Source organism: Ceratotherium simum, chromosome 4 (assembly GCF_057802395.1).
Source record: "Ceratotherium simum simum isolate JZ-2026a chromosome 4, ASM5780239v1, whole genome shotgun sequence".
NCBI lineage: Eukaryota > Metazoa > Chordata > Mammalia > Perissodactyla > Rhinocerotidae > Ceratotherium > Ceratotherium simum.
This window is the reverse complement of record NC_141903.1, coordinates 11,669,063-11,691,001: the sequence shown is the minus strand read 5'-3', so window position 1 is coordinate 11,691,001 and position 21,939 is coordinate 11,669,063. Positions and strand designations below refer to the sequence as shown.

Here is a 21,939-nt window from a genome sequence, read left to right as displayed (position 1 = left end):
GCCAGAATCTCAGAGGCCAGCCCAGCCCGACTCCTTTGCCTAGATAATCAGGAAGCAACATATCTGTCTCTGACTCACATTTCCTTCCTGGAACTTTTCGATAAAGGAAAAGGTCAGAAGTCTGATTGACTGGTGTAGATTCCATTTGGAGAGATAAATGCACATTATCAGCACCCACTGGCTCAGTCTACCTCATGCTATTTGAGTCTCTTCAGAGTTCTCTTGAGTGGAGGTGGCATCATGGTGGAGTCAGCAGTAAAAGCATAAGGAGCAGGAAGGTTGCTTTTTCTCTTGATTTTCCTGAAGAATCCTAAACTTGATTTGTAGTGGATCTGATCTGTGGCAAGACCATCAACCTCAGATTAGATGGTAGGCAAAAGGAAAAAAAATTTAAGTAGTTTTCATTTATTTTTTTTCCATTTAAGCTAAAATATGTATGTTAAAGATCAGGAATTTGATTGACACAAATTGTGTAGGCAATCGACATCTTTAAATGTGCTATTAATAGTCTTCAGTGAGTAAAAGAAAAATATCACGGCATAATTATTTCTGGAGTGCCACATATTATTAATGTTTTTCTTTCCACGGATCAGTAGCATCTCTGCTACTCACCTTAACATTGTATGTGTGCTAATTGAAGGCAGCCTTAGACTGACAGCTGCAAAGTACCATGGAAACCTATAAAAATAGAGGTTCTGTTCTCTTATGACTAACAGAGTGGATAATTTATTTCCCTATCCCCACCCCCACTTACGTTTCTCCAGATCAAGTGCGGAACAGCTACCAGCTCTGTAATAACGGTACTCTGAGGGTGATGTATGCCAATGGAATGGGTGTCAGCTTCCACAGTGAGCCCCACGTCCTGGCAGGCACCATCACCCCCACCATTGGGCGCTGCAACATCTCCTTGCCCATGGAGAATGGCCTAAATTCCATTGAGTGGCGCCTAAGAAAGGAACAGATTAAAGGCAAAGTCACCATCTTTGGCCGGAAGCTCCGGGTAAGTGGTTTTACCCAACTTGTCATCACAAAGTGGTAGGGGACACACCGTTTCCTCAATGGCTGAGGAAAGTCCCCACCTTTCAAGCCTCCATTACTCCTTTCTTTTGGAAAAGATAAGTCTTTCCCTTGGAAGATAGAGCTATATCCCTTTGGGACTCATACCTTGGGAAAAACGTTCCCCACTTCCTAGGACTAGAAAAGGTGGGGATTTACCTTATGCTGTAGTTAGAGATAGCTTTGGTCTTTTCACTCTTGCCATCTTCTCCCTCAACTTTCTCTGTTTGGCCAATGCAACAAATGAATTGGTGCCAGTGCCTACCATGTGCTGGGTAATTTGCTAAATATTGGAAGAATGAAAATTGTTAAATGTGTTCTCTATACTCAAGGATTGCTAACGATCTGGTAGAATATACAGACACAGGGTAATCTGATGGGTTAAGTGAGAAGATGGAGGAACATCCAGGTCTGATGGGATTCCAGAGGAGGCGATATCACCCAGCCTGAGCGGATCAGGGAAGGCTTCCCAAGAGGAAGTAACAAGCAAACCACAGTAGGAAGGTTTAACCAACCATAGCTTCCCCAGACTCGGCAACTTACCCAGACTCAGCAACTTACCCACAAGTTACTTCGTTTAAAAACTAATATAAAACTTTTATTGAGGACTTTTATGATATAAGCACTATGTTAAATGCTTTACTTGTATTATCTTATTTTCAACAGCCCCGTGGGGGTAGTTGTTATTATCTCCGTTTTTCAGATGAAGAAACACAGGCTGGGAAGCCAAATAACCAGCCCAATAGCTAGAAAATGGCAAAGCCAGGACTCAGCCCCTGTTCCATCTTTCTCTCTGGCTCACTAGCCAGGATTCTTAACCACCAGGCCACACAGCTTCCTGTTTAGATCCACAGTCATCCAGAGAATCTGGGTCCTGCGCTAGTCACTTTTCTGGCACTAAGATTCTTAGCATCGTGCTAACCCGTTCCCCAGGGGTGAGTCCTAGGGATCCCAGACTTCCTCAAGTTCAGCTCAAATGTTGTGAACACCTACTGTGAACGAGGCACTGCTCTATGCGGTGGAGATACATGGCACACCAAGCAAAAGCCCTACCCTCCTGAAGTTTACATTCAGGGGTGGGGCGAAAGCAGCAAGAGGGGCAGGTAGTAAGTAAACTAATAAATAACTAAAATAATTGCAGATTGAGATAAGCACTAGGAAGACGGTAAACAAGGGAAAGGGCAGAGTTCAACAAATGCGTTGTAATCCCTGAGAGCAGAAAGCTCTGCATCAACAAAACTGGGGTCATAACTTTTGCTATGTTATTGGATTGAAACCCCGCCAGCCCAGGTCACCTCCCTGCAGAGCCAGACCACTCCATATTAAGATTCTGCCTTTGTCTAATTGGACTTTAATTCTCCACATTAGGTTATCAGCAGTCTCCCATGTTTTCCTTCCTCTGCTGGTATCTGCAAAGTTGCAAGCTGCAGTATCTTCCTAAAGACAAAAATGCAATAAGATTAGTAGCTAAATCCTTAATGACTGGATTTCAGGGCTGTGTAATTGATTTTTGATATGCTGCACTGTAGAAGTTGATTATAAGTAGTAATCACACCTTTTCTCTGATAAATCAGTTACGCATTTTGACGAAGTTTTCAAAATAAAGATAAGTGTGGCCCTAAAATAAAATGGCTATAATCCCAACTCTGAATATTAAAAATCTTAATAATGGTACTTGTGGTAATTAGCAGAAGTTAGGCACGCAAGTCTTACAACTGAATTTCTGCCAGGGTTAGATTTGCTGGCATCGTGTTTATGCAAATCAAAACACAGCTTTATCTATCAACACCTCAACATTTAATTGTCTGGTGTTAGTTCCTATAACAATAATCACATATCCATTTAGCTCTCTTAAATGAAAATCACTATGAGATTATAACAGGTTGAGTGGACTGAAAATGTAATTTGAAAATGAGGGAGAAAGCCTGGAATTTATTTGCATCTCATTTATTTTAATTCAATTCATAAATTGTTTAGTGAATGAAATAAAAGAAACTCGTGGAAATTGCAGGGGAGCAGTTGGAAGAAGGTGTAAGGAAAGGTGGAGTGTGAGGTAGATTAAGAGAACTGGGGTGTCCTTTTCATCAGATGCTTCATGAGCACTTGGCAGGGAAGTTTGCAGCCCCTAAACCAAAGATATCTGTTGGGTCCCACAAGGCAAGCAGGCTGTCTTGGCCAATGAGCGAGCAGGCTCTTCTCTCCTTCCCTCCAGTCCTGATGTTTCTTTTCACTCCGTTTCAACTCCATTGCCAAATGGGGGCCTGACAGCTTTCATTCCTTCAAAAGATGTTTAGTAGAATGGACTCTGAAGGGAACATTGCATTTTGCAACTACAATTGTTTGTTTTCCTGTGTATGTCTAGTTTTATTTTCTCTTTGGTTTAACTCTCTTCTGTATTTGGGCTTCAAATTAAACTGATATTTCAAATTTTAAAAAAAGATGTTTACTAAGTGCCAACTAGCTGTCAAGCATTATGGAGTGAATAAGCTATAGAGAGAGAAAGAAAACTAAATCTTTGCAATCAAGGAGCTTACCATCTAGTGGAGAAGATGATGTAAGCTACAATAGAGGCCAATATCACAAGGAAAGGGATACTTCATTGTTTCAGTCAGGAGAAGACAGGTTGTGGCCGGATAGCAAATAAGCCCTGAAATCTCAGGGGCTCAAGATTCCACGCTCCAAAGGAGTCAGGCAGCTCTTCTTAGGGAGGACTCACCGCAGTTGCTCTATCTTATGATCCTGCCATTTTAAGCACGTGGCCTCCAAGGTTGCTAGGGAAGGGGCCTTGATGAGCAGGCCTGAGCATAACATGTGTCACTTCCACAACCCTGGTGAGAACGTGGTCGGGTGACTTCAACATTAATGGCAAGGAACCCTAGGAAATGTCTTTCTGAGTGCCTAAGATGACGAAAAAGAAAGGAGATGTGGGGAACACATAGCAGGGCCTCTGCCACCCTGATCAGGTCTGCAGGTTGACAAGAGACCAGGAAGAGCTTCACAGAAGAGTTGGAATCAGTTATGAAGAGCAGTAGGAATGACCCAGGCAAAGATACAGGGAGGGGTGATCAGACAGAGAGAGTCACCTGTGAAAAAACGAAGGTCAAAAAAGGGAATGGCATTTCAAAAAACCTGACCTCAGTTTGTCAGAGAGAAGGGGAACATGTTAGACTCTGGAGCAGAAAAGGAGCAAGTTGGCCAGGGTCAGCACGTGGAAGGGAGCTGGCGTTTACCCTGAGGACAGTGGGGAGCCATTCCAGGGCGTCATTAGCAGAGTGATGTGTTGGGATGTGTAGTATTAGAAAGGCCTCTCGGGGGTTCTCAGGTGTGGAGGGAGATAGATTAGAAGGGGACAAGATAGGAGGAGAGGGACAGCACGGAGGCTGTTGCAGTAATCCCAGAAGAAACTAAATCACTGGCAGTGAAGAGAGAAAGAAGAGAGAGGGAGAGATCTGAGATTTAGCACCTTTTGGCAACTAGCAGGGTTTCTGGGGCATGCTCACCTTTTGAGGGGCCCTCTCAGGGATCATGTAGACTGGGAAGCTGAGTGGTTGTCCAGACTTTGTGGACCAGCCTGCAAGACTATGTGAATAAGAGAGGCCACGAACTGAACCCCGAGACAGAGCTGTGGGATTCTGGCAGCTCCGGCTCTGCCTCTTGGAAGGGAAAGAAACCGAATGAACTTTAGGGTACAACCACTTAACCAGCACCATGTAATTGTTGCTCCCTATGGATAGCAGAGAATTTGCAGAGACTCTGTGGTGCAGCAACTGAGGGTATCAAGCAAATAGCCTGACCTTTCCCAAGGACTGGCAAGCTCCTGGAGTCTGACCAGTTGAGTGGTGTGAGGGCCCAAGGCTCTGAGCTTCCTTGGAGTTCAAAGACCAAAAGTCTAACCCACCTAGATACTCCTTCTTCCAGCAATCCAGTCCGGGACATCTCTTAGCTGAAGAACATGTCAGCAGCTCTTCCTCATAGGCTAGTGAAATGTAAGATGGCAGCTTGATGGACCAAGACCACCAAAAGCTTGATGATGCTTTGGCAAAATTTGGAGTGTTAGTCCCTTTGTCCCTGTCCAAACACATTGTGGGGACGATTTTCATTATGCCTTCCAAGGGCTTCTCAAGGAATCTCATTTGAAAGAGTCCTCTTCCCTTCACCACCACCACTCTTTCCTCTGTTCTCTCTGGCCTGTCAAAAACTCATGAAGCAGTTGTATTAGGGCATCTGTAAGCTCCGTGAGCACAAGGACCATCTCACCGCCATATCCCTGGTGACAAGTGGTGTGTAGTGGGCACTCAGACAATGGATGACAAAGGAATATGTCATGACCATGCCCCCTTGGAAGGTGCTTACTGCATAAATGCCCCCCTACTAAAAGCAGGCATGAGTTTACAAACACATTGCCCCTGTATCTGTTAGTAATCCTTCCACTGCGAAGACAGGAAGCACACTCAAATTAGCTTAATAAAAGAGGTGTACATTGTCTTGCCTAATGGGCCCCCACAAGAAAAGAGCTAGGTTGAGTGACTCCGCAAGCACAAATGATGTCATCAGGTTGATGTCTCTCTCTTTTTCTCTTTCTCACAGCCCCCTTCCATCTCCCAGCAGTGTTTCTCTGGCACTTGGCCTAATTTTCTCCTACAGTAGACTGGTGATCTCTTCACACTGAGGGGTCAGGCAGCCTTGGCCAAAGTTGACTCCAGGCTGACAGCAGCTCAGCAAACCGGGAGAAAGAGGAAGGGACCTCGCCTAGCATTTATATGTTTTAAAAATCCCATGGAGGAACTGTGATTGGCCTGGCACAGGTGGAGTTCACATCCCTGGGCCAATCACTGGTCAGGGGAATGGGAATCTATGATTGGTCAGGTCTGGGTCACATGGATCTTGTGATGGACATCACAATAAAACCACTTAGACAGGGAAAACCTTAGAGAAAGGGGGTGCTGCACCCAAAAGAGCAAGGAAAAGATATAGGTTAAATCACACACCAGATATAGTCTACATCCTCCACCTTCATCCCTCCAAAGCCTAATCAGAAGGCAAATTCCCGGCCCTGAGGATCTGTTAATGCATTAATGCCCCCTCACCACCAGCAAGCCTTTTTTCTAGACTTTTGGAAGAGAGAACTAAAACCAACCCCTTCTATTAAGACTTAAAACTTCTGCTCTTTCCTAAAATGGATTTAGTGCATAATTCTCTCTGAAAAAGAAGGCATATACCCACCCTCCAGGATATTTCCTCCTGATTATGATTTATAGAGACATTGCAAAAGCAAAATACAGCTATATGTGTGAGTAGCAGAACAAAAGGAAAATTGCTTCCAAGATAATCTTCCATTATGATATTGGTATTAGTGTTGTTAGTATTCCAAGAAGTGGGAGTCAGTAATTTTGTTTTGGTTTCCATATAATTAATATGACATTGCAATTACACGTTGGCTTGTGTTACCTTTGTGGCAAATGACAGTGACACAGGAGCAAGGTGAGAGGCAGATATGCACGTGAACACACACACATGAACTCAATTCTGCATGGAGCCCACTCAGGGAGGTCTGTTAAGATAGGGTCATCATGAAAGCCTGAATTTTATTAGCTCCTTCCTGCCATAGTGCATTCATTCTTCACCAACTAATGTTTTATTTTTCAAATACCTATGATGTTGTTGGCACTGTACCAGGCACTGAGTGTATATTGGTGAACAAAACAGACAAGACTCTAAATTGTGAGCAGTGCTTGTGCAGACAGAACAACTTGTGATAAATTTAATATGAGCTTAAACAATACATAATTGGAAGGACAAGCCTCTGCAAACACATTAAACAATGTATTCCCCAAGCAAACATTACTTTTGGATGACTTGCTGTTTTGGATGGTACAATGGAAAGGTGGAAAGACCCTCACGGAGCTTTCCCTATGCCATAGCAAGGGGAAACAGATAAAAATTAAATAAACATACGAATAATATAAAAAATTGTGATGAGTGCTATGAAGAAAACTATAGGGTGAGAATAATAGGAAATGTCTGATTTAAGTTAAGACCACTCTAAGAAAATTATATTTGAGCTGAGAACTGAATGAGGAGTAGGAATTTTCCAGGCATAGGGTGGACGGAAAGCCTTCTATGCTAGGATGCCAGCAGGTGCAAAGGCCCTGAGGCCAAAGAGACTGTTGCTTATATCTTGAGCAGAAGGAGAGCCATTGTGGTTGGAGAAAACTAGCTGGGGATGAGGTTAAGGGGACAGGGCTTTATCAGCACTGGTAAGGATCTTAGAAATACGGAAGTCCTCCCCAGATTTGCCCACTGGTAAATGTAAAGGAGCACTCATCTGCAGGCTGGACTACCTTCCACCTTAGAGGCTGGGAGACACACAACACTCCTGACTTCTGGAAGATCAGGTGGAAGGATGACAAGTACAAGCCCATTCAGGTCATCTGAGCCGAGCTTCTGTACCAGACGCCTCTCTTCTCTGCCACATGCCCACCAATGGACCACCCACCTCCACCAGAATACTCCCACAGCATCTGAAACGAAGTTCTCTGCCTGTGCAGGGCCCCTGTTTGCTTACTACCCAAGCTTTCACCTGCTGACGTCCCCACCTGGAATATTCTCCCTGACTCTTCTGCCCTCATCTGTGAAGTCTTACTTTAGGCCCCCACCGAGGCAGCATTTCCTCTGGAAAACCATCCTTGTCAGCCCAGTTCTGGCTACATGTCCTTCCTTGATTCCCAGAGTTCCTTCCCTGTTTACTCTCACAACCGCACTCACGATTTTCATTGTTGGTTCACGTGTCTTTATCCTCCTCTGACCTGTAAGTTCCATGAGGGCAGAGGCCATAACTGTCTTGCTCCGTCTTAAGTGCTGATCACAGTAACAAGCACATTGTAGGTGATCAGTAAATAATGAATGAATGGGATTTTAAGTTGGCATCATGAAAATCCGCTCCCTCCAACCTCTATTAATTCCAGGTCTCCGGGGGCCTCCCAGAATGACTATCATTGCTCTTTGGAATGAAGCTTTTCAGATATTTGGAGATCATGAATGTCCTGGTCACATTTTCTCTTCTCAGTTTTCCATATTAGAACCTTAGGTCATCAGAGTTGTCAGAGTTAGTCATGCACCACATAATGACGTTTCCATCAACAACGGACTGCATATACGACAGTGGTCCCATAAAATTAGTACCACATAGCCTAGGTGTGTAGTAGGCCATACCATCCAGGTTTGTGTAAGTACACTCTATGATGTTCGCACAATGACAAAATCACCTAACAACACATTTCTCAGAACGTATCCCCATCATTAAATGATGTACTCAGTGTATGTATGAGTACTCTGTGACTGTACTCAGTCTAATTCAAGCCTCTTATTCACAAATATTTGTTGAGGACCAAGCACTTTCCAAAATAACAGGGACACTAAGAAAAATAAGATAAAGTTCCTACCCACCAGCAGCTCACAGGCAATTACAGTTGAGGAAACTGAGGCACGAACAGTAAAGGTATTGCTTTGCAATGACAAAGCTAATCAGGGTCAGAACTGCAAATGAAATTCAGGTCTGTCCACCTTTCCACCCCACCACCATTCAAAACAGCAAGTCATCCAAAAATAATGTTTGCTTGGGAAATACATTATTTAATGTGTTTGCGGAGGCTTACTCTTCTAATTATGCATTATTTAAGCTAATATTAAATTTATAGCAAGTTGTTTTGTCTGCACAAGCACTGATCCCAATGTAGCATTGAGTCTCATTGTGTGGGAACTGGGAAGAGCTGCTTTTTAAATCCCGGAGGATTGACTGAGAGACGAAATGAAGATGTCATCTAGGCCAGGCTTTTCCTCTGGGCAGGCAAATAACTGCTTTCAAATGTCGCCAGACATGGAGACTCTCAGGCCCTCCCTCTCTGATCTTTTTTTGGGTTTCCCATGCTCGAAGCAGGATGGGCAGAGGGTTCTTCTGTAAGTCTAACTGAAATCTCTCCTGCTGTGCTACAATGCCATTTCCTGGCAGGGATCCAGCCCAGTGTTAATTTCCTCCTTCTTGTTTCTCAGTCACCAGTTATAGGCCCAGCAGGGCCATTTTGATGACAGCATTTCCTTTTCTCCGGGTTTTTTACGAGCCTCCTTGTGACAGGCATGTGCTTGGTGAGATCAAAACATTCTAGGGGGAGATTCCACAGGGGAAACTATGTCCCAAAGTCTGCCCTCTGCAAAAATAAAAACCATGCTAAATAGCTGAGTTTTATTAACTGGGGAAGCCAGGCTGAGGAAAATGCCCGATAATTAAAAATAATGGCTTCCTTACAAACCACAAAATTTTATTAATTTAAAAATCGGTTTCTGTATCGCTGAGTACCTACCGAGCTGGCTGAGAAGGGAATTGTGCTGATCCTGGCAGTGAAAATAATTCAAAATAACTTTTATGTTCTCCAGGAAGCCTCAAGGTTAATTTAAATAGTTAGATAGGTAATTTAATTCGGAATAAGAGAACAGTATGGCTAAATTAAAGCTCCTGCACACTCTAAACTGGGGAGCAGGTGCCCACGAAGGGCTGAACATGCCTATCCAACCCTCCAACATCTTGCATCTCACAGCTGAGGCACCTCCTCTTCACAAATGGCACCCTCATAATTAAAGATATTTGATTTGATCACACAACTCTCCTGAACTCCTTGGCTCAGCTTCCAGTGAATTTATCATATTTAATTATTGGAAGGATTGGGCATTTTTATAGAAATTACACATTTCAAGAGTTAATTCAGAATGATGTCACCAAGATGGCGACATAGGTCGTTCCTGACTTCACTCCTCCTCACAAGAAGAACAACTAACAACTATTCACGGACAAGACACCACTGAGAGAATCGTAGAACACGGGATGAGGCTAAAGTACCCCCTGCACCACGGAGACCAAGACAGATCGGATTAGAAGGATAAGAGGAGTGGCTACCCGTGGAGAGGTCTCCCCTGAGCCTACAGCTCCTCCAGTGGGAAAGAGAGGCCAGAGGGTCATCCAGCACCCCTAGCACTGTGGGTCGCTTAGTGAGAGCCCCTACTCTGGTCTCACCACGTGGATTACAGGGGAATCTGCAGAGCTTGACCACCGGGAATCTGATTGTGGATGGAGAAGGCAGAGGGACTTGCAACAACCAGCACTCTGGTCTTGGCAGACCAAGTTCCCACCCACCAAGCCCGAGTAGTAGTCCCAACTAGCAGCTTTGCTCATCTGCAGAACCATGTTGGTGGTGCAGTTGGACCAGGGAACTTGGCAGGGTGCAGGTCTGCCCAATTTGGGTCCTCAGACAAGGAGCTTTGCTGGCCCCGGAGCATGGTCTGCCCCAGGCCAGGCAGGGGACCTGAGTCATGGCCCCATGTGATGCTAAGTGTGACTCCCAGCTCCATCTGACTGGAGGTCTGGCAGGAACACCTGGAAGCTGCATAGCCCAGCAATGCTCAAGCCAAGAGGCAGGCAAGCAGAGCTGAGCACCCACAGAGCAAAGCCAGTACCAAGCATGGAGGGTTCCCCTGCTATGCCCAGGCAAAGGGAGTTAGTTCACAACCCCACGTACTACTTAGTGTAGTTCCCTGCCCCTCTGGAGAGTCTGTTGGGAAAATTTGGGAGGTGCATGGAGTGGGCCCTCCTCCCCACCCAGGCAGGAGAGCCAAGTCATAAGTGCCCTGACCTATCCACTGCTAAGTTCCCTGACTGGCTAGAGGGGCTAGTGGGAATTCCCGGAGGCTGCATAGCCCAGCAAGCTCAAGCAGAAAGGTAGGCAGGCAGAGCTGACAGTCTGCAGAGCAAAGCCAGTGGCCCTGTTCAGCCAGAGAACTTGGGGCAAGGGTCGGCCTAAGTCAAGATCACAAAGAACCTCATAAGCCTTGGATCTAGTTCTCCCACTGCACCTGGTCAGGGAAACTAATATGTAGCCCCACTCGTTGCTGAATACAGCCTTCAGCCCATCCTACCAGGGAAGCTAACGAAAGTACATGGGAAGCTACATAGCCCTGCTTACAGTGGCACTTGAACAGAATGCACAGCTCCTGGCTTTCTCCATCTGCAGAGCAAAACCAGTGGCCCCATCTGTACAGAGAATTCAGTGATACTCTTCCCGGATTCAGGTTTTCAAACAATGAGCTGTGCAGGCCCAAGATCCCATCCTGCTGCCCTCCCAGGGCAGAGAAGCTAATTCATAGCCCCACCTACTGCTGAGTATAGTACCCAGTCCCAACCATCTAGTAAGCCTGACCAGAGAAGCCAGGCAACCATAGGGCCCATCCTACAGCCTTGCTTGGGCAGGGAACCAAGCCAGAAGTCCTACCCAACTGTTCTCAGCCAGCAGCACAACGCTTTACCCCCAGCTCAGAGCTCAGGCAGTTGCCTCACCCCAAAATAGACCCTGATAGCAAGCCCCACCTGCCCAAGGACATTAGCAGCAGACACATCCAGAAACCCAAACTGAGCTGACTGGTGAAGAACTGTCTCTGCCAAAGTGAACCTGTGAAGTCTGGAAGAGGTCACCAATTACTCAAATATGCATATACCAATGTAAGGAATCAAGGATTATGGATAAATCAGGTAAATATGACACCACCAAAGGAAACTAATAAAGCTCCAGTAACAGAACCTAAAGAAATGGAGATCTATGAACTGTCAGAGTAATCCTCTTAAAGAAGTTTAGTGAACTACAAGAACACACAGACAACAACAACAAAAAAAATAGGAAAATAACACATGAACAAAATGAGAAGTCAACAACAACAAAATAGAAACCATCAAAAAAACCACACAGAAATACTAGAACTGAAAAACACAATGACTGAACTGAAGAACTCAATGGAGAGCTTCAAAAGAAGACTCAACCATGCAGAAGAAAGTATCAGTGACCTAGAAAGACATTTGAAATTACCAAGTCAGAGAAGTAAAAAGAAAAAGAGTGAAGCAAGCCTATGGGACTTATGGGACACATTCAAAAGAAACAATATCTGCATTATGGGAATTCCAGAAGAAGAGAAAGGGACAGAAAGTATATTTAAAGCAATAATGGCTGAAGACTTCCCAAAGCTGGGCAGAGAAAGGGACATCTAGATCCCTGAGGCCCAAAAGACCCCAAATAGGTTGAACCCAAATAGAGCTACACCAAGACGCATTATAATTAAACTGTCAAATTCAAAGACAAGTAATTTTTAGAGCAGCAAGGAAAAAGAGAGGAGTTACATTCAAGGGCAGATTTCGCAACAGAAACTTTTCAGTCCAGAAGAGATTGGGATGATATAATCAAAATATTGAAAGAAAAAAACTGTCAGCCAAGATTTCTATACCTGGAAAAGCTGTCCTACAGAAATGAAGGAAAGATAAAGATTTTCCCAAAAAAAACAAAGGTGGAGGGAGTTCATCACCACTAGACCTGCCTTACAAGAAATGCTATAAAGGGAGTTCTTTGAATAGAAATAAAAGGATGCTAATTAACATCATGAAAACCTGAGAAGATAGTGTAAAAATCACTTTTAGTGGTAGATATATAGTCAAAGTTAGAGTCTGTAATGTGGTAATAGTGGTTAATAATTCACTTAAAACTCTAGTTCGTAGTTAAAGAAAACAAATGTATTAAAAATAACCATAACTACAATAATCTATTATTAGTTACACAATATAAAAAATATGTAAACAGTAACATCAATAACCTAAAATGTGAGAAGGAGGATAAGTAAAAGCATAAAGTTAGGAATTAATTCTATTATAGTTAAGTTGGTATCAGTTTAAAATAGGATGTTACAATTTTAAGATATTTTACGTAAACCTCATGGTAACCACAAGGGAAAAACCTGTAGTAATTACACAAAAAAACATGATAAAGAAATCAAAGCATACTGATACCAAAAGATATCTAAACACAAAAAAGGATAAGAAACAAGGAACAATGGATGTACAGAACAGCCAGAAATCAGTTAACAAAATGGCACTAGTAAGTCCTTACCTATCAATAACTACTTTAAATATAAACAGATTAAATTCTCCAATCAAAAGATATAGAATGGCTGAATGGATTAAAATAAGATCCACCAATATGCTGCCTACCAAAGACCCACTTTAGCCTTAAAGACACACATAAACTGAGAGTGAAGAGATGGAAAAAGATATTTCAAGCAAATGGTAACCAAAAAAATTTAAAAAGCAGGGATAGCTATACTTATATCAGAAAAAATAAACTTTAAAAATGGTAAAAAGAAACAAAGAATGTCATTATATAATAATAAAGAGGTCAATCAATCAAGAAGATGTAACTATTGTAAATATTTATATGCCCAACATCAGAGCACCTAAATATAGAAAACAAAAACTAACAGAGCTAAAAGGAGAAATAAATAGCAATACAGTAATACTTGGAAACTTTAATTTACCAATCTCAACAATGGATAGATCATCCAGACAGAGAATCAATATGGAAACTGCCAATTTCAACAACACTATAGACCAAATGGACCTAACAGACATATACAGAAGATTTTATGTGACAACAGCAGAATACACATTCTTCAAGGGTACATGGAACATTTTCTAGGATAGATCATATCTTGGGCCACAAAACAAGTCTTAGCAAATTCAAGAAGATTGACATTATACCAAGCATCTTCTCCAAACACAATGGTATGAAAATAGAAATCAATAACAGGAGGAAAACTGGAAAATTTACCAATACATGGAAATTAAACATCACTCTCCTGAACAACCAATGGATCAAAGAAGAAATCAAAGGGGAAATAAAAAGTATCTTAAGACAAATGAAGTGGAAACACAACATACCAAAACTTGAAACTGCAGCAAAAGCACTTAAAGAGGGAAGTTCACAACAATACATGCCTACCTCAAGAAAAAAGAAAAGTCTCAACCCAACTTTACACCTCAAGGAACTAGAAAAAGAAGAACAAACGAAGCCCAAAGTTAGTAAAAGGAAGGAACTAACAAATATTAGAGCAGAACTAAATGAAATAGAAACTAAAGAGACAATAGAAAAGATGAAAGTAAGAGCTAGTTCTTTGAAAAGATAAAGGAAATTGACAAAGGTTTAGCTAGACGCACAAGAAAAAAAGGACTCAAATAAAATCAGAAATAAAAGAGGAGACGTTACAACTGATACCACAGAAATACAAAGGATCATAAGAGACTACTATGAACAATTATATGCCAACAAATTGCACATACAACCTAGAAACATACAACCTACCAAGACTGCATCATGAAGAAATAGAAAATCTGAACAGACTGAATACTAGTAAGGAGATTGAAACAGTAATCAAAAGCCTCCCAACAACAAAAGTCCAGGACCAGACAGCTTCACTGGTGAGTTCTACCAACACTCAAAGAAGAATTAACATAAATCCTTCTCAAACTCTTCCAAAAAATAGAAAAGGAGAGACACTTCCAAACTTACTTTGTGAGGCCAGTATTACCCTGATACCAAATCAGACAAGGACACCACAAGAAAAGAAAATTACAGGCCAATATCCCCGAAGAAAATAGATGCAAAAATCCTCAACAAAATATTAGCAAGCTATATTCAACAATACATTAAAAGGATCATATGCCATGATCACGCGGGATTTATTCCAGGATGCAAGGCTGGTTCAATATCTGCAAACCAGTCAATGTGATACACTACATTAACAAAATGAAGGATAAAACTTGTATCATCATAGGGGCCAGCCTGGTGGCGTAGCAGTCAAGTGCGCACGCTCCGCTGTAGTGGCCCGGGATTCACAGGTTCAGATCCTGGGCACGCACCAATGCACCGCTTGTCAAGCCATGCTGTGGCAGCGTCCCATATGAAAGACAGAGGAAGATGGGAACAGATGTTAGCCCAGGGCCAGTCTTCTTCAGAAAAAAGAAGAGGATTGGCATTGCATGTTAGCTCAGGGCTAATCTTCCTCACACACAAAAAAAAATGTATCATTATCCAATAGATGCAGAAAAAGCATTTGACAAAATTCAACATCCATTTATGATAAAAACTCAGAACAAACTGGGAATAGAGGGAAGTACCTTAACATAATAAACTTCATATATGACAAGCCCACAGCTAACATCATACTCAACAGTGAAAAGCTGAAAACATTTCCTCTAAAATCAGAAACAAGAATGCCTAGTCTTGCCACTTTTATTCAACATAGTATTAGAAGTCTTAGCCAGAGCAATTAGGCAAGAAAAAGAAATGAAAGGGATCCAAATTGGAAAAGAAGAAGTAAAACTCACTATTTGCAGATGACATGATATTGTGTATATGAAACCCTAACTTCACCCAAAGAAGATTTCACCAAAAAACTGTTAAAACTAATAAAGAAATTCAGTAAAGTTACAGGATACAAAGTCAATATACAAAAATCATTTCTATACAGTAATAACAAACTAGCAGGGAGAAAAATTAAGAAAACAATTCCATTTATAACTGCATCAAAAAGAATAAAATACCTAAGAATAAATTTATTTAAGTAGGTGAAAGACCTGTATACTGAAAACTACAAGACATTAAGGAAAGAAATTGAAGAGGACACAAATAAATGGAAATATATTCCATGCTCATTGATTGGAAAAATTAATATTGTTAAAATGTCCATACTACCCAAAGAAATCTACAGATTCAATGCAATCCCTATCAAAATTCCAATGGCATTTTTCATAAAAATAGAACAGTCTTAAAGAGGGACTTGTATGGAACCACATACAAGACCCAGAATAGCCAAAGCAATTTTGAGAAAGAAGAACAAAGCTGGAGGCATCATGGTCCCTGATTTCAAACTGTATTACAAAGCTATAGTAATTAAAACAGTATGGTATTGGCATAAAAAAAGACACATAGATCAATGGAATAGAGAGCCCAGAAATAAACCCACATATATATGGTTAATTAATTTATGACAAAGGAGCCAAGAATAAACATGGGAAAAGGACAATTTCTTCAATAAATGGTGGTAGGAAAACAGGACAGCCATATCCAAAAGAATGAAACTGGACTACTCCCTTACACTATACACAAAAATTAACTCAAAATGGATTAAAGATTTGAACATAAGACCTGAAACCAGGCCGGCCCTGTGGCTCGGCGGTTAAGTGCGTGCGCTCCACTGCTGGCAGCCGGGGTTCGGATCCCAGGCACGCACCGACGTACAGCTTCTCCGGCCACGCTGAGGCAGCGTCCCACGTACAGCAACTAGAAGGATGTGCAACTATGACATACAACTATCTACTGGGGCTTTGGTGGGGGGGGGGATGGGAAAGAGGAGGATTGGCAATAGATGTTAACTCAGTGCCGGTCTTCCTCAGAAAAAGAGGAGGATTAGCAGGGATGTTAGCTCAGGGCTGGTTTTCTTAAAAAAAAAAAAAAAAAAAAAAAAGACCTGAAACCATAAAACTCCTAGAAGTAAACATAGGTGGTAAGCTCCTTGACATAGATCTTGGCAATGGTTTTTTGAATCTGACACCAAAAGTAAAAGCAACAAAAGCAAAAGTAAACAAATGGGACTACAGCAAACTAAAAATCTTATGCACAGCAAAGGAAACCATAAACAAAATAAAAAGAAAATGGGAGAAAATATTTGCAAATCATATATCTGATAAGGGGCTAATATGCAGAATATATAAAGAATTCATACAACTCAATAGCAAAAAAACCAAACAATCCAATTAAAAAATGGGCAGAATACCTGAATAGACATTTTTCCTAAGACCTACAGATAGCCCATAAGTACATGAAAAGATGCTCAACATCATTAATCATCAGAGAAATGCAAATGAAAACCACCATGAGATATCACCTTACACCTGTTAGAATGGCTATTATCAAAAAGACAAGAAATAACAAGTGTTGGTGAGGATGTAGAGAAAAGAGAACCCTCATGCACTGTTGGTGGGAATGTAAATTGGCGCAGCCACTATGGAAAACAGTGTGGAGCTTCTTCAAAAAATTAAAAATAGAATTACCATATGATCCAGCAATTCCACTTCTGGGTATTTATCCAAAGAAAACAAAAACACTAACTTCAAAAGATATATGCACCCCCATCTTCATTGCAGCACTATTTACAATAGCCAAGATATGAAAACAGCCTGTGTCCATCAAAGGATGAATAAAGAAGATTTGATATATTCATGTTCAATGGAATATTATTTGGCCATTAAAAAAAGAATGAAATCTTGCCACTTCTGACAACATGGATGGACTTTGAGGGCATTATGTTAAGTGAAATAAGTCAGACAGAGAAAGACAAATACCACATGATCTCTCTTATATGTGGAATCTTTTTAAAAAAAAAAAAAACAGGCTCATTGATGCAGAAAGCAGATCGGTGATTGCCAGAGGGGAGGAGTAGGGGGTGGGAAAAGTGAGTGAAGGAAATCAAAAGGTAAAAAAATTAATCACAAAAAAAGAAGCAAGCAAGATCTCAAATAAAAAGCCTAACACTATGCCCTAAGGAACTAGAAAAACAAGAATACCTTAAGCCCAAAGTTAGCAAAAGGAAGGAAATAATAAACATGAGAGCAGAAATAAATGAAATAGAGAACAGGGAAACAGAATAGCAAAGAATAACCAAACTAAGAGTTGATTCTTTGAAAAGATAAACAAAATTGACAAACCTTTAGCTAGACCAACCAAGGGAGAAAGAGAGGACCCAAATCAACAAAATTATAACTGAAAAAGGGACGTTACAACTGATACTACAGAAATACAAAGGATCATAAGAGGCTACTATAAACAACTGGACACCAACAAACTGGACAACCTAGAAGAAATGGAAAAATTCTTAGAAAAGCAACCTACCAAGACTGAATCAGGAAGAAATAGAAAATCTCAACAGAACAAATACTAGTAAGGAGATTGAATCAGTAATCAAAAATCTCCCAATGCAGAAAAGCCCAGGACTAGATGGCTTCACTGGTGAATTTTACCAAACATTTAAAGAAGAATTAATGCCAATCCTTCTCAAATTCTTCCAAAAAATTAAAGAGGGAACGCTCCCAAACTCATTTTACAAGGCCAGCATTACTCTGATCCCAAAACCAGAAAAGGACACTACCAGAAAAGAAAACTGCAGGTCAATATCCCTGATGAATATAGATGCAAAAATTCTCAATAAAATATTAGCAAATTGAATTCAGTAGCACATTAAAAGGATCATTCACCATGATCAAGTGAGATTTATCCCTGGGCTGTAAGGAGGGTTCAACATATGCAAATCAAGCAATGTGATACAATACATTAATAGAATGAAAAAAATCATATGACCATCTCAATAGATGCAGAAAAAGCATTTGACAAAATTCAACATCCATTCATAGTAAAAACTCCCAACAATGTGCATATAGAAGGAACAAACCTCAACATAATAAAGGACATATATGACAAGCCCACAGCTAATATAACACTCAATGGTGAAAAGTTGAAAGCTTTTCCTCTAAGATCAGGAAGAAGACAAGGGTGCCCACTCTCACCACTCCTATTCAGCATAGGCTGGAAGTCCTAGCCACAGCAATCAGGCAAGAAAAAGAAATAAAAGGCATCAGAATTGAAAAGGAAGAAGTAAAATTGTCTCTATTTGCAGATGACATCATTTTATATATAGATAATCCTAAAGACTGTACCAAAATACTGTTAGATATAATCAATGAATTCAGTAAAGTTGCAGAATACAAAATTAACATACAAAAATCAGTAGTGTCTTTATACGCTAACAATGAATTATCTGAAAAAGAAGTAAAGAAAACAATCCCATTTACAATAGCATCAAAAATAATAGGAGCGGGCCTGGTGGCATAGCGGTTAAGTTCGCATGCTCTGCTTCATGGCGTGGGGTTTGCTGGTTTGGATCCTTGGCACAGACCTACACACCCCTCATTAAGCCACGCTGTGGTGGCGTCCCACATACAAAATAGAGGAAGATTGGCACAGATGTTAGCTCAGGGACACTCTTCCTCAAGCAAAAAGAGGAAGATTAGTGATGTTGAACATCTTTTCATGTACCTATTGGCCCTTCATATATCTTCTTTGGAAAAATGTCTATTCAGGTCCTTTGCCCATTAGGTGGGATGATAAATTGGTACAGCCACTATGAAAAACAGTATGAAGGAGCCTTAAAGAATGGAAAATAGAACTACCACATGATCCAGCAATTCTACTTCTGGGAATATATCTGAAGGAAACAAAAACACCTTGTCAAAGAGATATCTGCACCCCCATGTTCATAGCAGCATTATTTACAATAGCCAAGACATGGAAACAACCTAAGTGTCTATTGGTGGTTGAATGGATAAAGAAGTTGTAGTGTTTGTATACAATGGAATATTATTCAGCCATAAAAAATCCTGTCATTTGCAACAACGTGGCTGGACCTTGAGGGCATTATGCTAAGTGAAATAAGTCAAAAAAAGACAAATATTATATGATCTCACTTATATGTGGAATCTTAAAACAAAACATAGAAAAAGAGCTGAGATTTGTGGTTACCAGAGGTGGGGGGTTTGGGGGGCGGGGGTGGGGGTGGGGGATAATTGGAGGGAGGTGGTCAAAAGGTACAAACTTCCAGTTATAAGATAAATAAGTACTAGGGATGTAATGTATAACATGATGACTACAGTTAACTGTATGATATATAGGAAAGTTAAGAGAGTAAATCCTAAGAGTTCTTATCACAAGGAGAAAAATTATGGTTTTCCTTTTTTTTTTTTTTCATATCCATATGAGATGATGGATGTTAACGAAACTTACGTCAGTAATCATTTTGCAATACAGTCATACGCCACATAACAGCGTTTCAGTCAATGACGGATCACATATACAACAGTGGTCCCATAAGATTAGTACCAGAGACCAGATAGCCTAGGTGTGTAGTAAGCTATACCATCTAGGTTTGTGTAAGTACACTCTATGGTGTTCGCACAACGATGAAATTGCCTGACGCATTTCTCAGATCACTGTCGTTAAGTGACACATGACTCTATGTGTAAGTCAAATCATTATGCTGTATACCTTAAACTTATACAGTGATGTATGTCAATTATATCTCAGTAAGTAAAAATTTTTAAAAAGTTAACTCAAACCAGTGCAATAACAAAATCCCATTCCCAGGGACATGTGAATTTGGGAATAAAATCCCACCTTAAATTATCAATGGCTAATGGTTAGCACCTATTACTTCTTTATGGTTGGTGCCCCCAGGCCAGAAGTCAGAGGCCTCATCAGCTCTAAATAGTAGCAACAAACCCAAATGGTGGCAGTCAGGGGTTGGGGAACACTCTTCTGTGTTTGCCCACTATTCAGTTCTTTCTGCAATCTTGGCACCCTCGCATACTAATATAGTTGTTATAATAATAGCCATGCATATATACAGGCATATCTCAGAGATATTGTTGATTCGGTTTCAGGCCACTGCAATAAAGCAAATATTGCAATAAAGCAAGTCACATGAATTTGCTGGTTTCCCAGTGCATATAAAACTTATATTTACAATATACTGTAGTCCATTAAGTGTGCAATAGCATTATGTCTAAAAACAATGTACATACCTTAATTTAAAGATACTTTATTGCTAAAAAATGCTAACCATCATCTGAGCCTTCAGTGAGTCATAATCTTTTGCTGATGGAGAGTCTTTTTAAAAACACAGTATCTGCAAAGTGCAATAAAGCAAAGTGCAATAAAATGAGGTATGTCTGTATATGATTTACATGTTGGTCTCTCTCATGATCACAGCTTATAGTATATATTCGTATATATACAGATACATATATATACACACACACGATTATATTATGCTTATATATATGATTTGCCCATTGGTCTCTCCCAGGTAACTGAAGATAGGCCCTTATATCACACTGAGTATATTTTAACCAAGAGCGCACATCACAATCACTCAGCCTCTATTCCCTGGGGGGCTGATACAGCAGCTGTGGAGCCAGCCCAGCAGCAGTGCTTTGAGAGAGCATCCCAAGTGGTTTAGAATTGCACGCCTGATGGAAAGCTGCTGGTGGGAGAGGTGGTACAGCCCAGGGGTGAAGGCGATGAGCTCTGGGTTGGGATCCCGGCTCCACCACTTTCTATTTGTGTAAGCCTGAGCAGGGCGCTTAAACCTGGATGTGCCTTGCATGTAAAATGGAGATGATAATAGTGCTTGCCTGGGAATGTTGCTGTGAGGATTACATAAGACAAAACAAGGGCAGTGCTGAAAACATGCTAAGCCCATCCCAAATTCTCCAGACACACCGCTTTGTTGGTGTTGCTCACCCTTGCATTCCAGAGCAGGCACCACACATGACATTAACAGAGATTTAATGTTCAATGAATAATAAATGCACTGGGGGCTGTAAGGTATTAGCAAAGAGAAGCAAAAAGGGGAAAAAGTAAGGAAAGGGCAAGTGTATAGAAGGATGACCGAGGAGATGGGAAATATGTAGGCATGGTGGGGAGTCACCAGCAGTTGGCTCAGGAAACCCCAAAAATCCTTCCTCATTGTTGCCATGTAATTCATTCTGCTAATGAAACACTGGCAAGGTCTTGAACCGAAATTCTCAAACACAGGTTTGAGAATCTTGTGTTGGTGAGCTTCTGCAGCTGTCCCAAATGAAGCAACCCAAGATGGCCAAACTTCTGTTTCCAAAGGAGGTGATCATTCTGACTCCAGCTTGTGGTTTGCTCTGGATTTGGTAACTCTGGTTTGGGATCAAGTTCCCCAGTAATTCTGACAGCATTAAATTTGCGCCTGTTAAAAAAGTCCTACTACTCGCCCTTTGTCTTCTTGACTATTCTTCCAATTGCTGCAAGTTTGATGATATGAATCTTCCACTGGAAGTTAGGTTTCCTTATAATCCCAAGAACCCACCACCTTTATTCCTATCTC

At 41.1% G+C, this 21,939-nt stretch overlaps 1 protein-coding gene across 2 annotated transcripts in view; it reads left to right on the top strand.

The window, feature by feature from the left end:
* Positions 1-21,939, top strand: part of TENM2 (teneurin transmembrane protein 2) — a 573,466-nt gene that overhangs the window by 532,465 nt on the left and 19,062 nt on the right. For both annotated transcript variants that reach the window (XM_087429448.1, XM_014786118.2), the window contains one exon: positions 765-1,000. In XM_087429448.1, the coding sequence (XP_087285574.1) occupies positions 765-1,000 (236 nt within the window). The remainder of the gene's footprint in view (positions 1-764; positions 1,001-21,939) is intronic.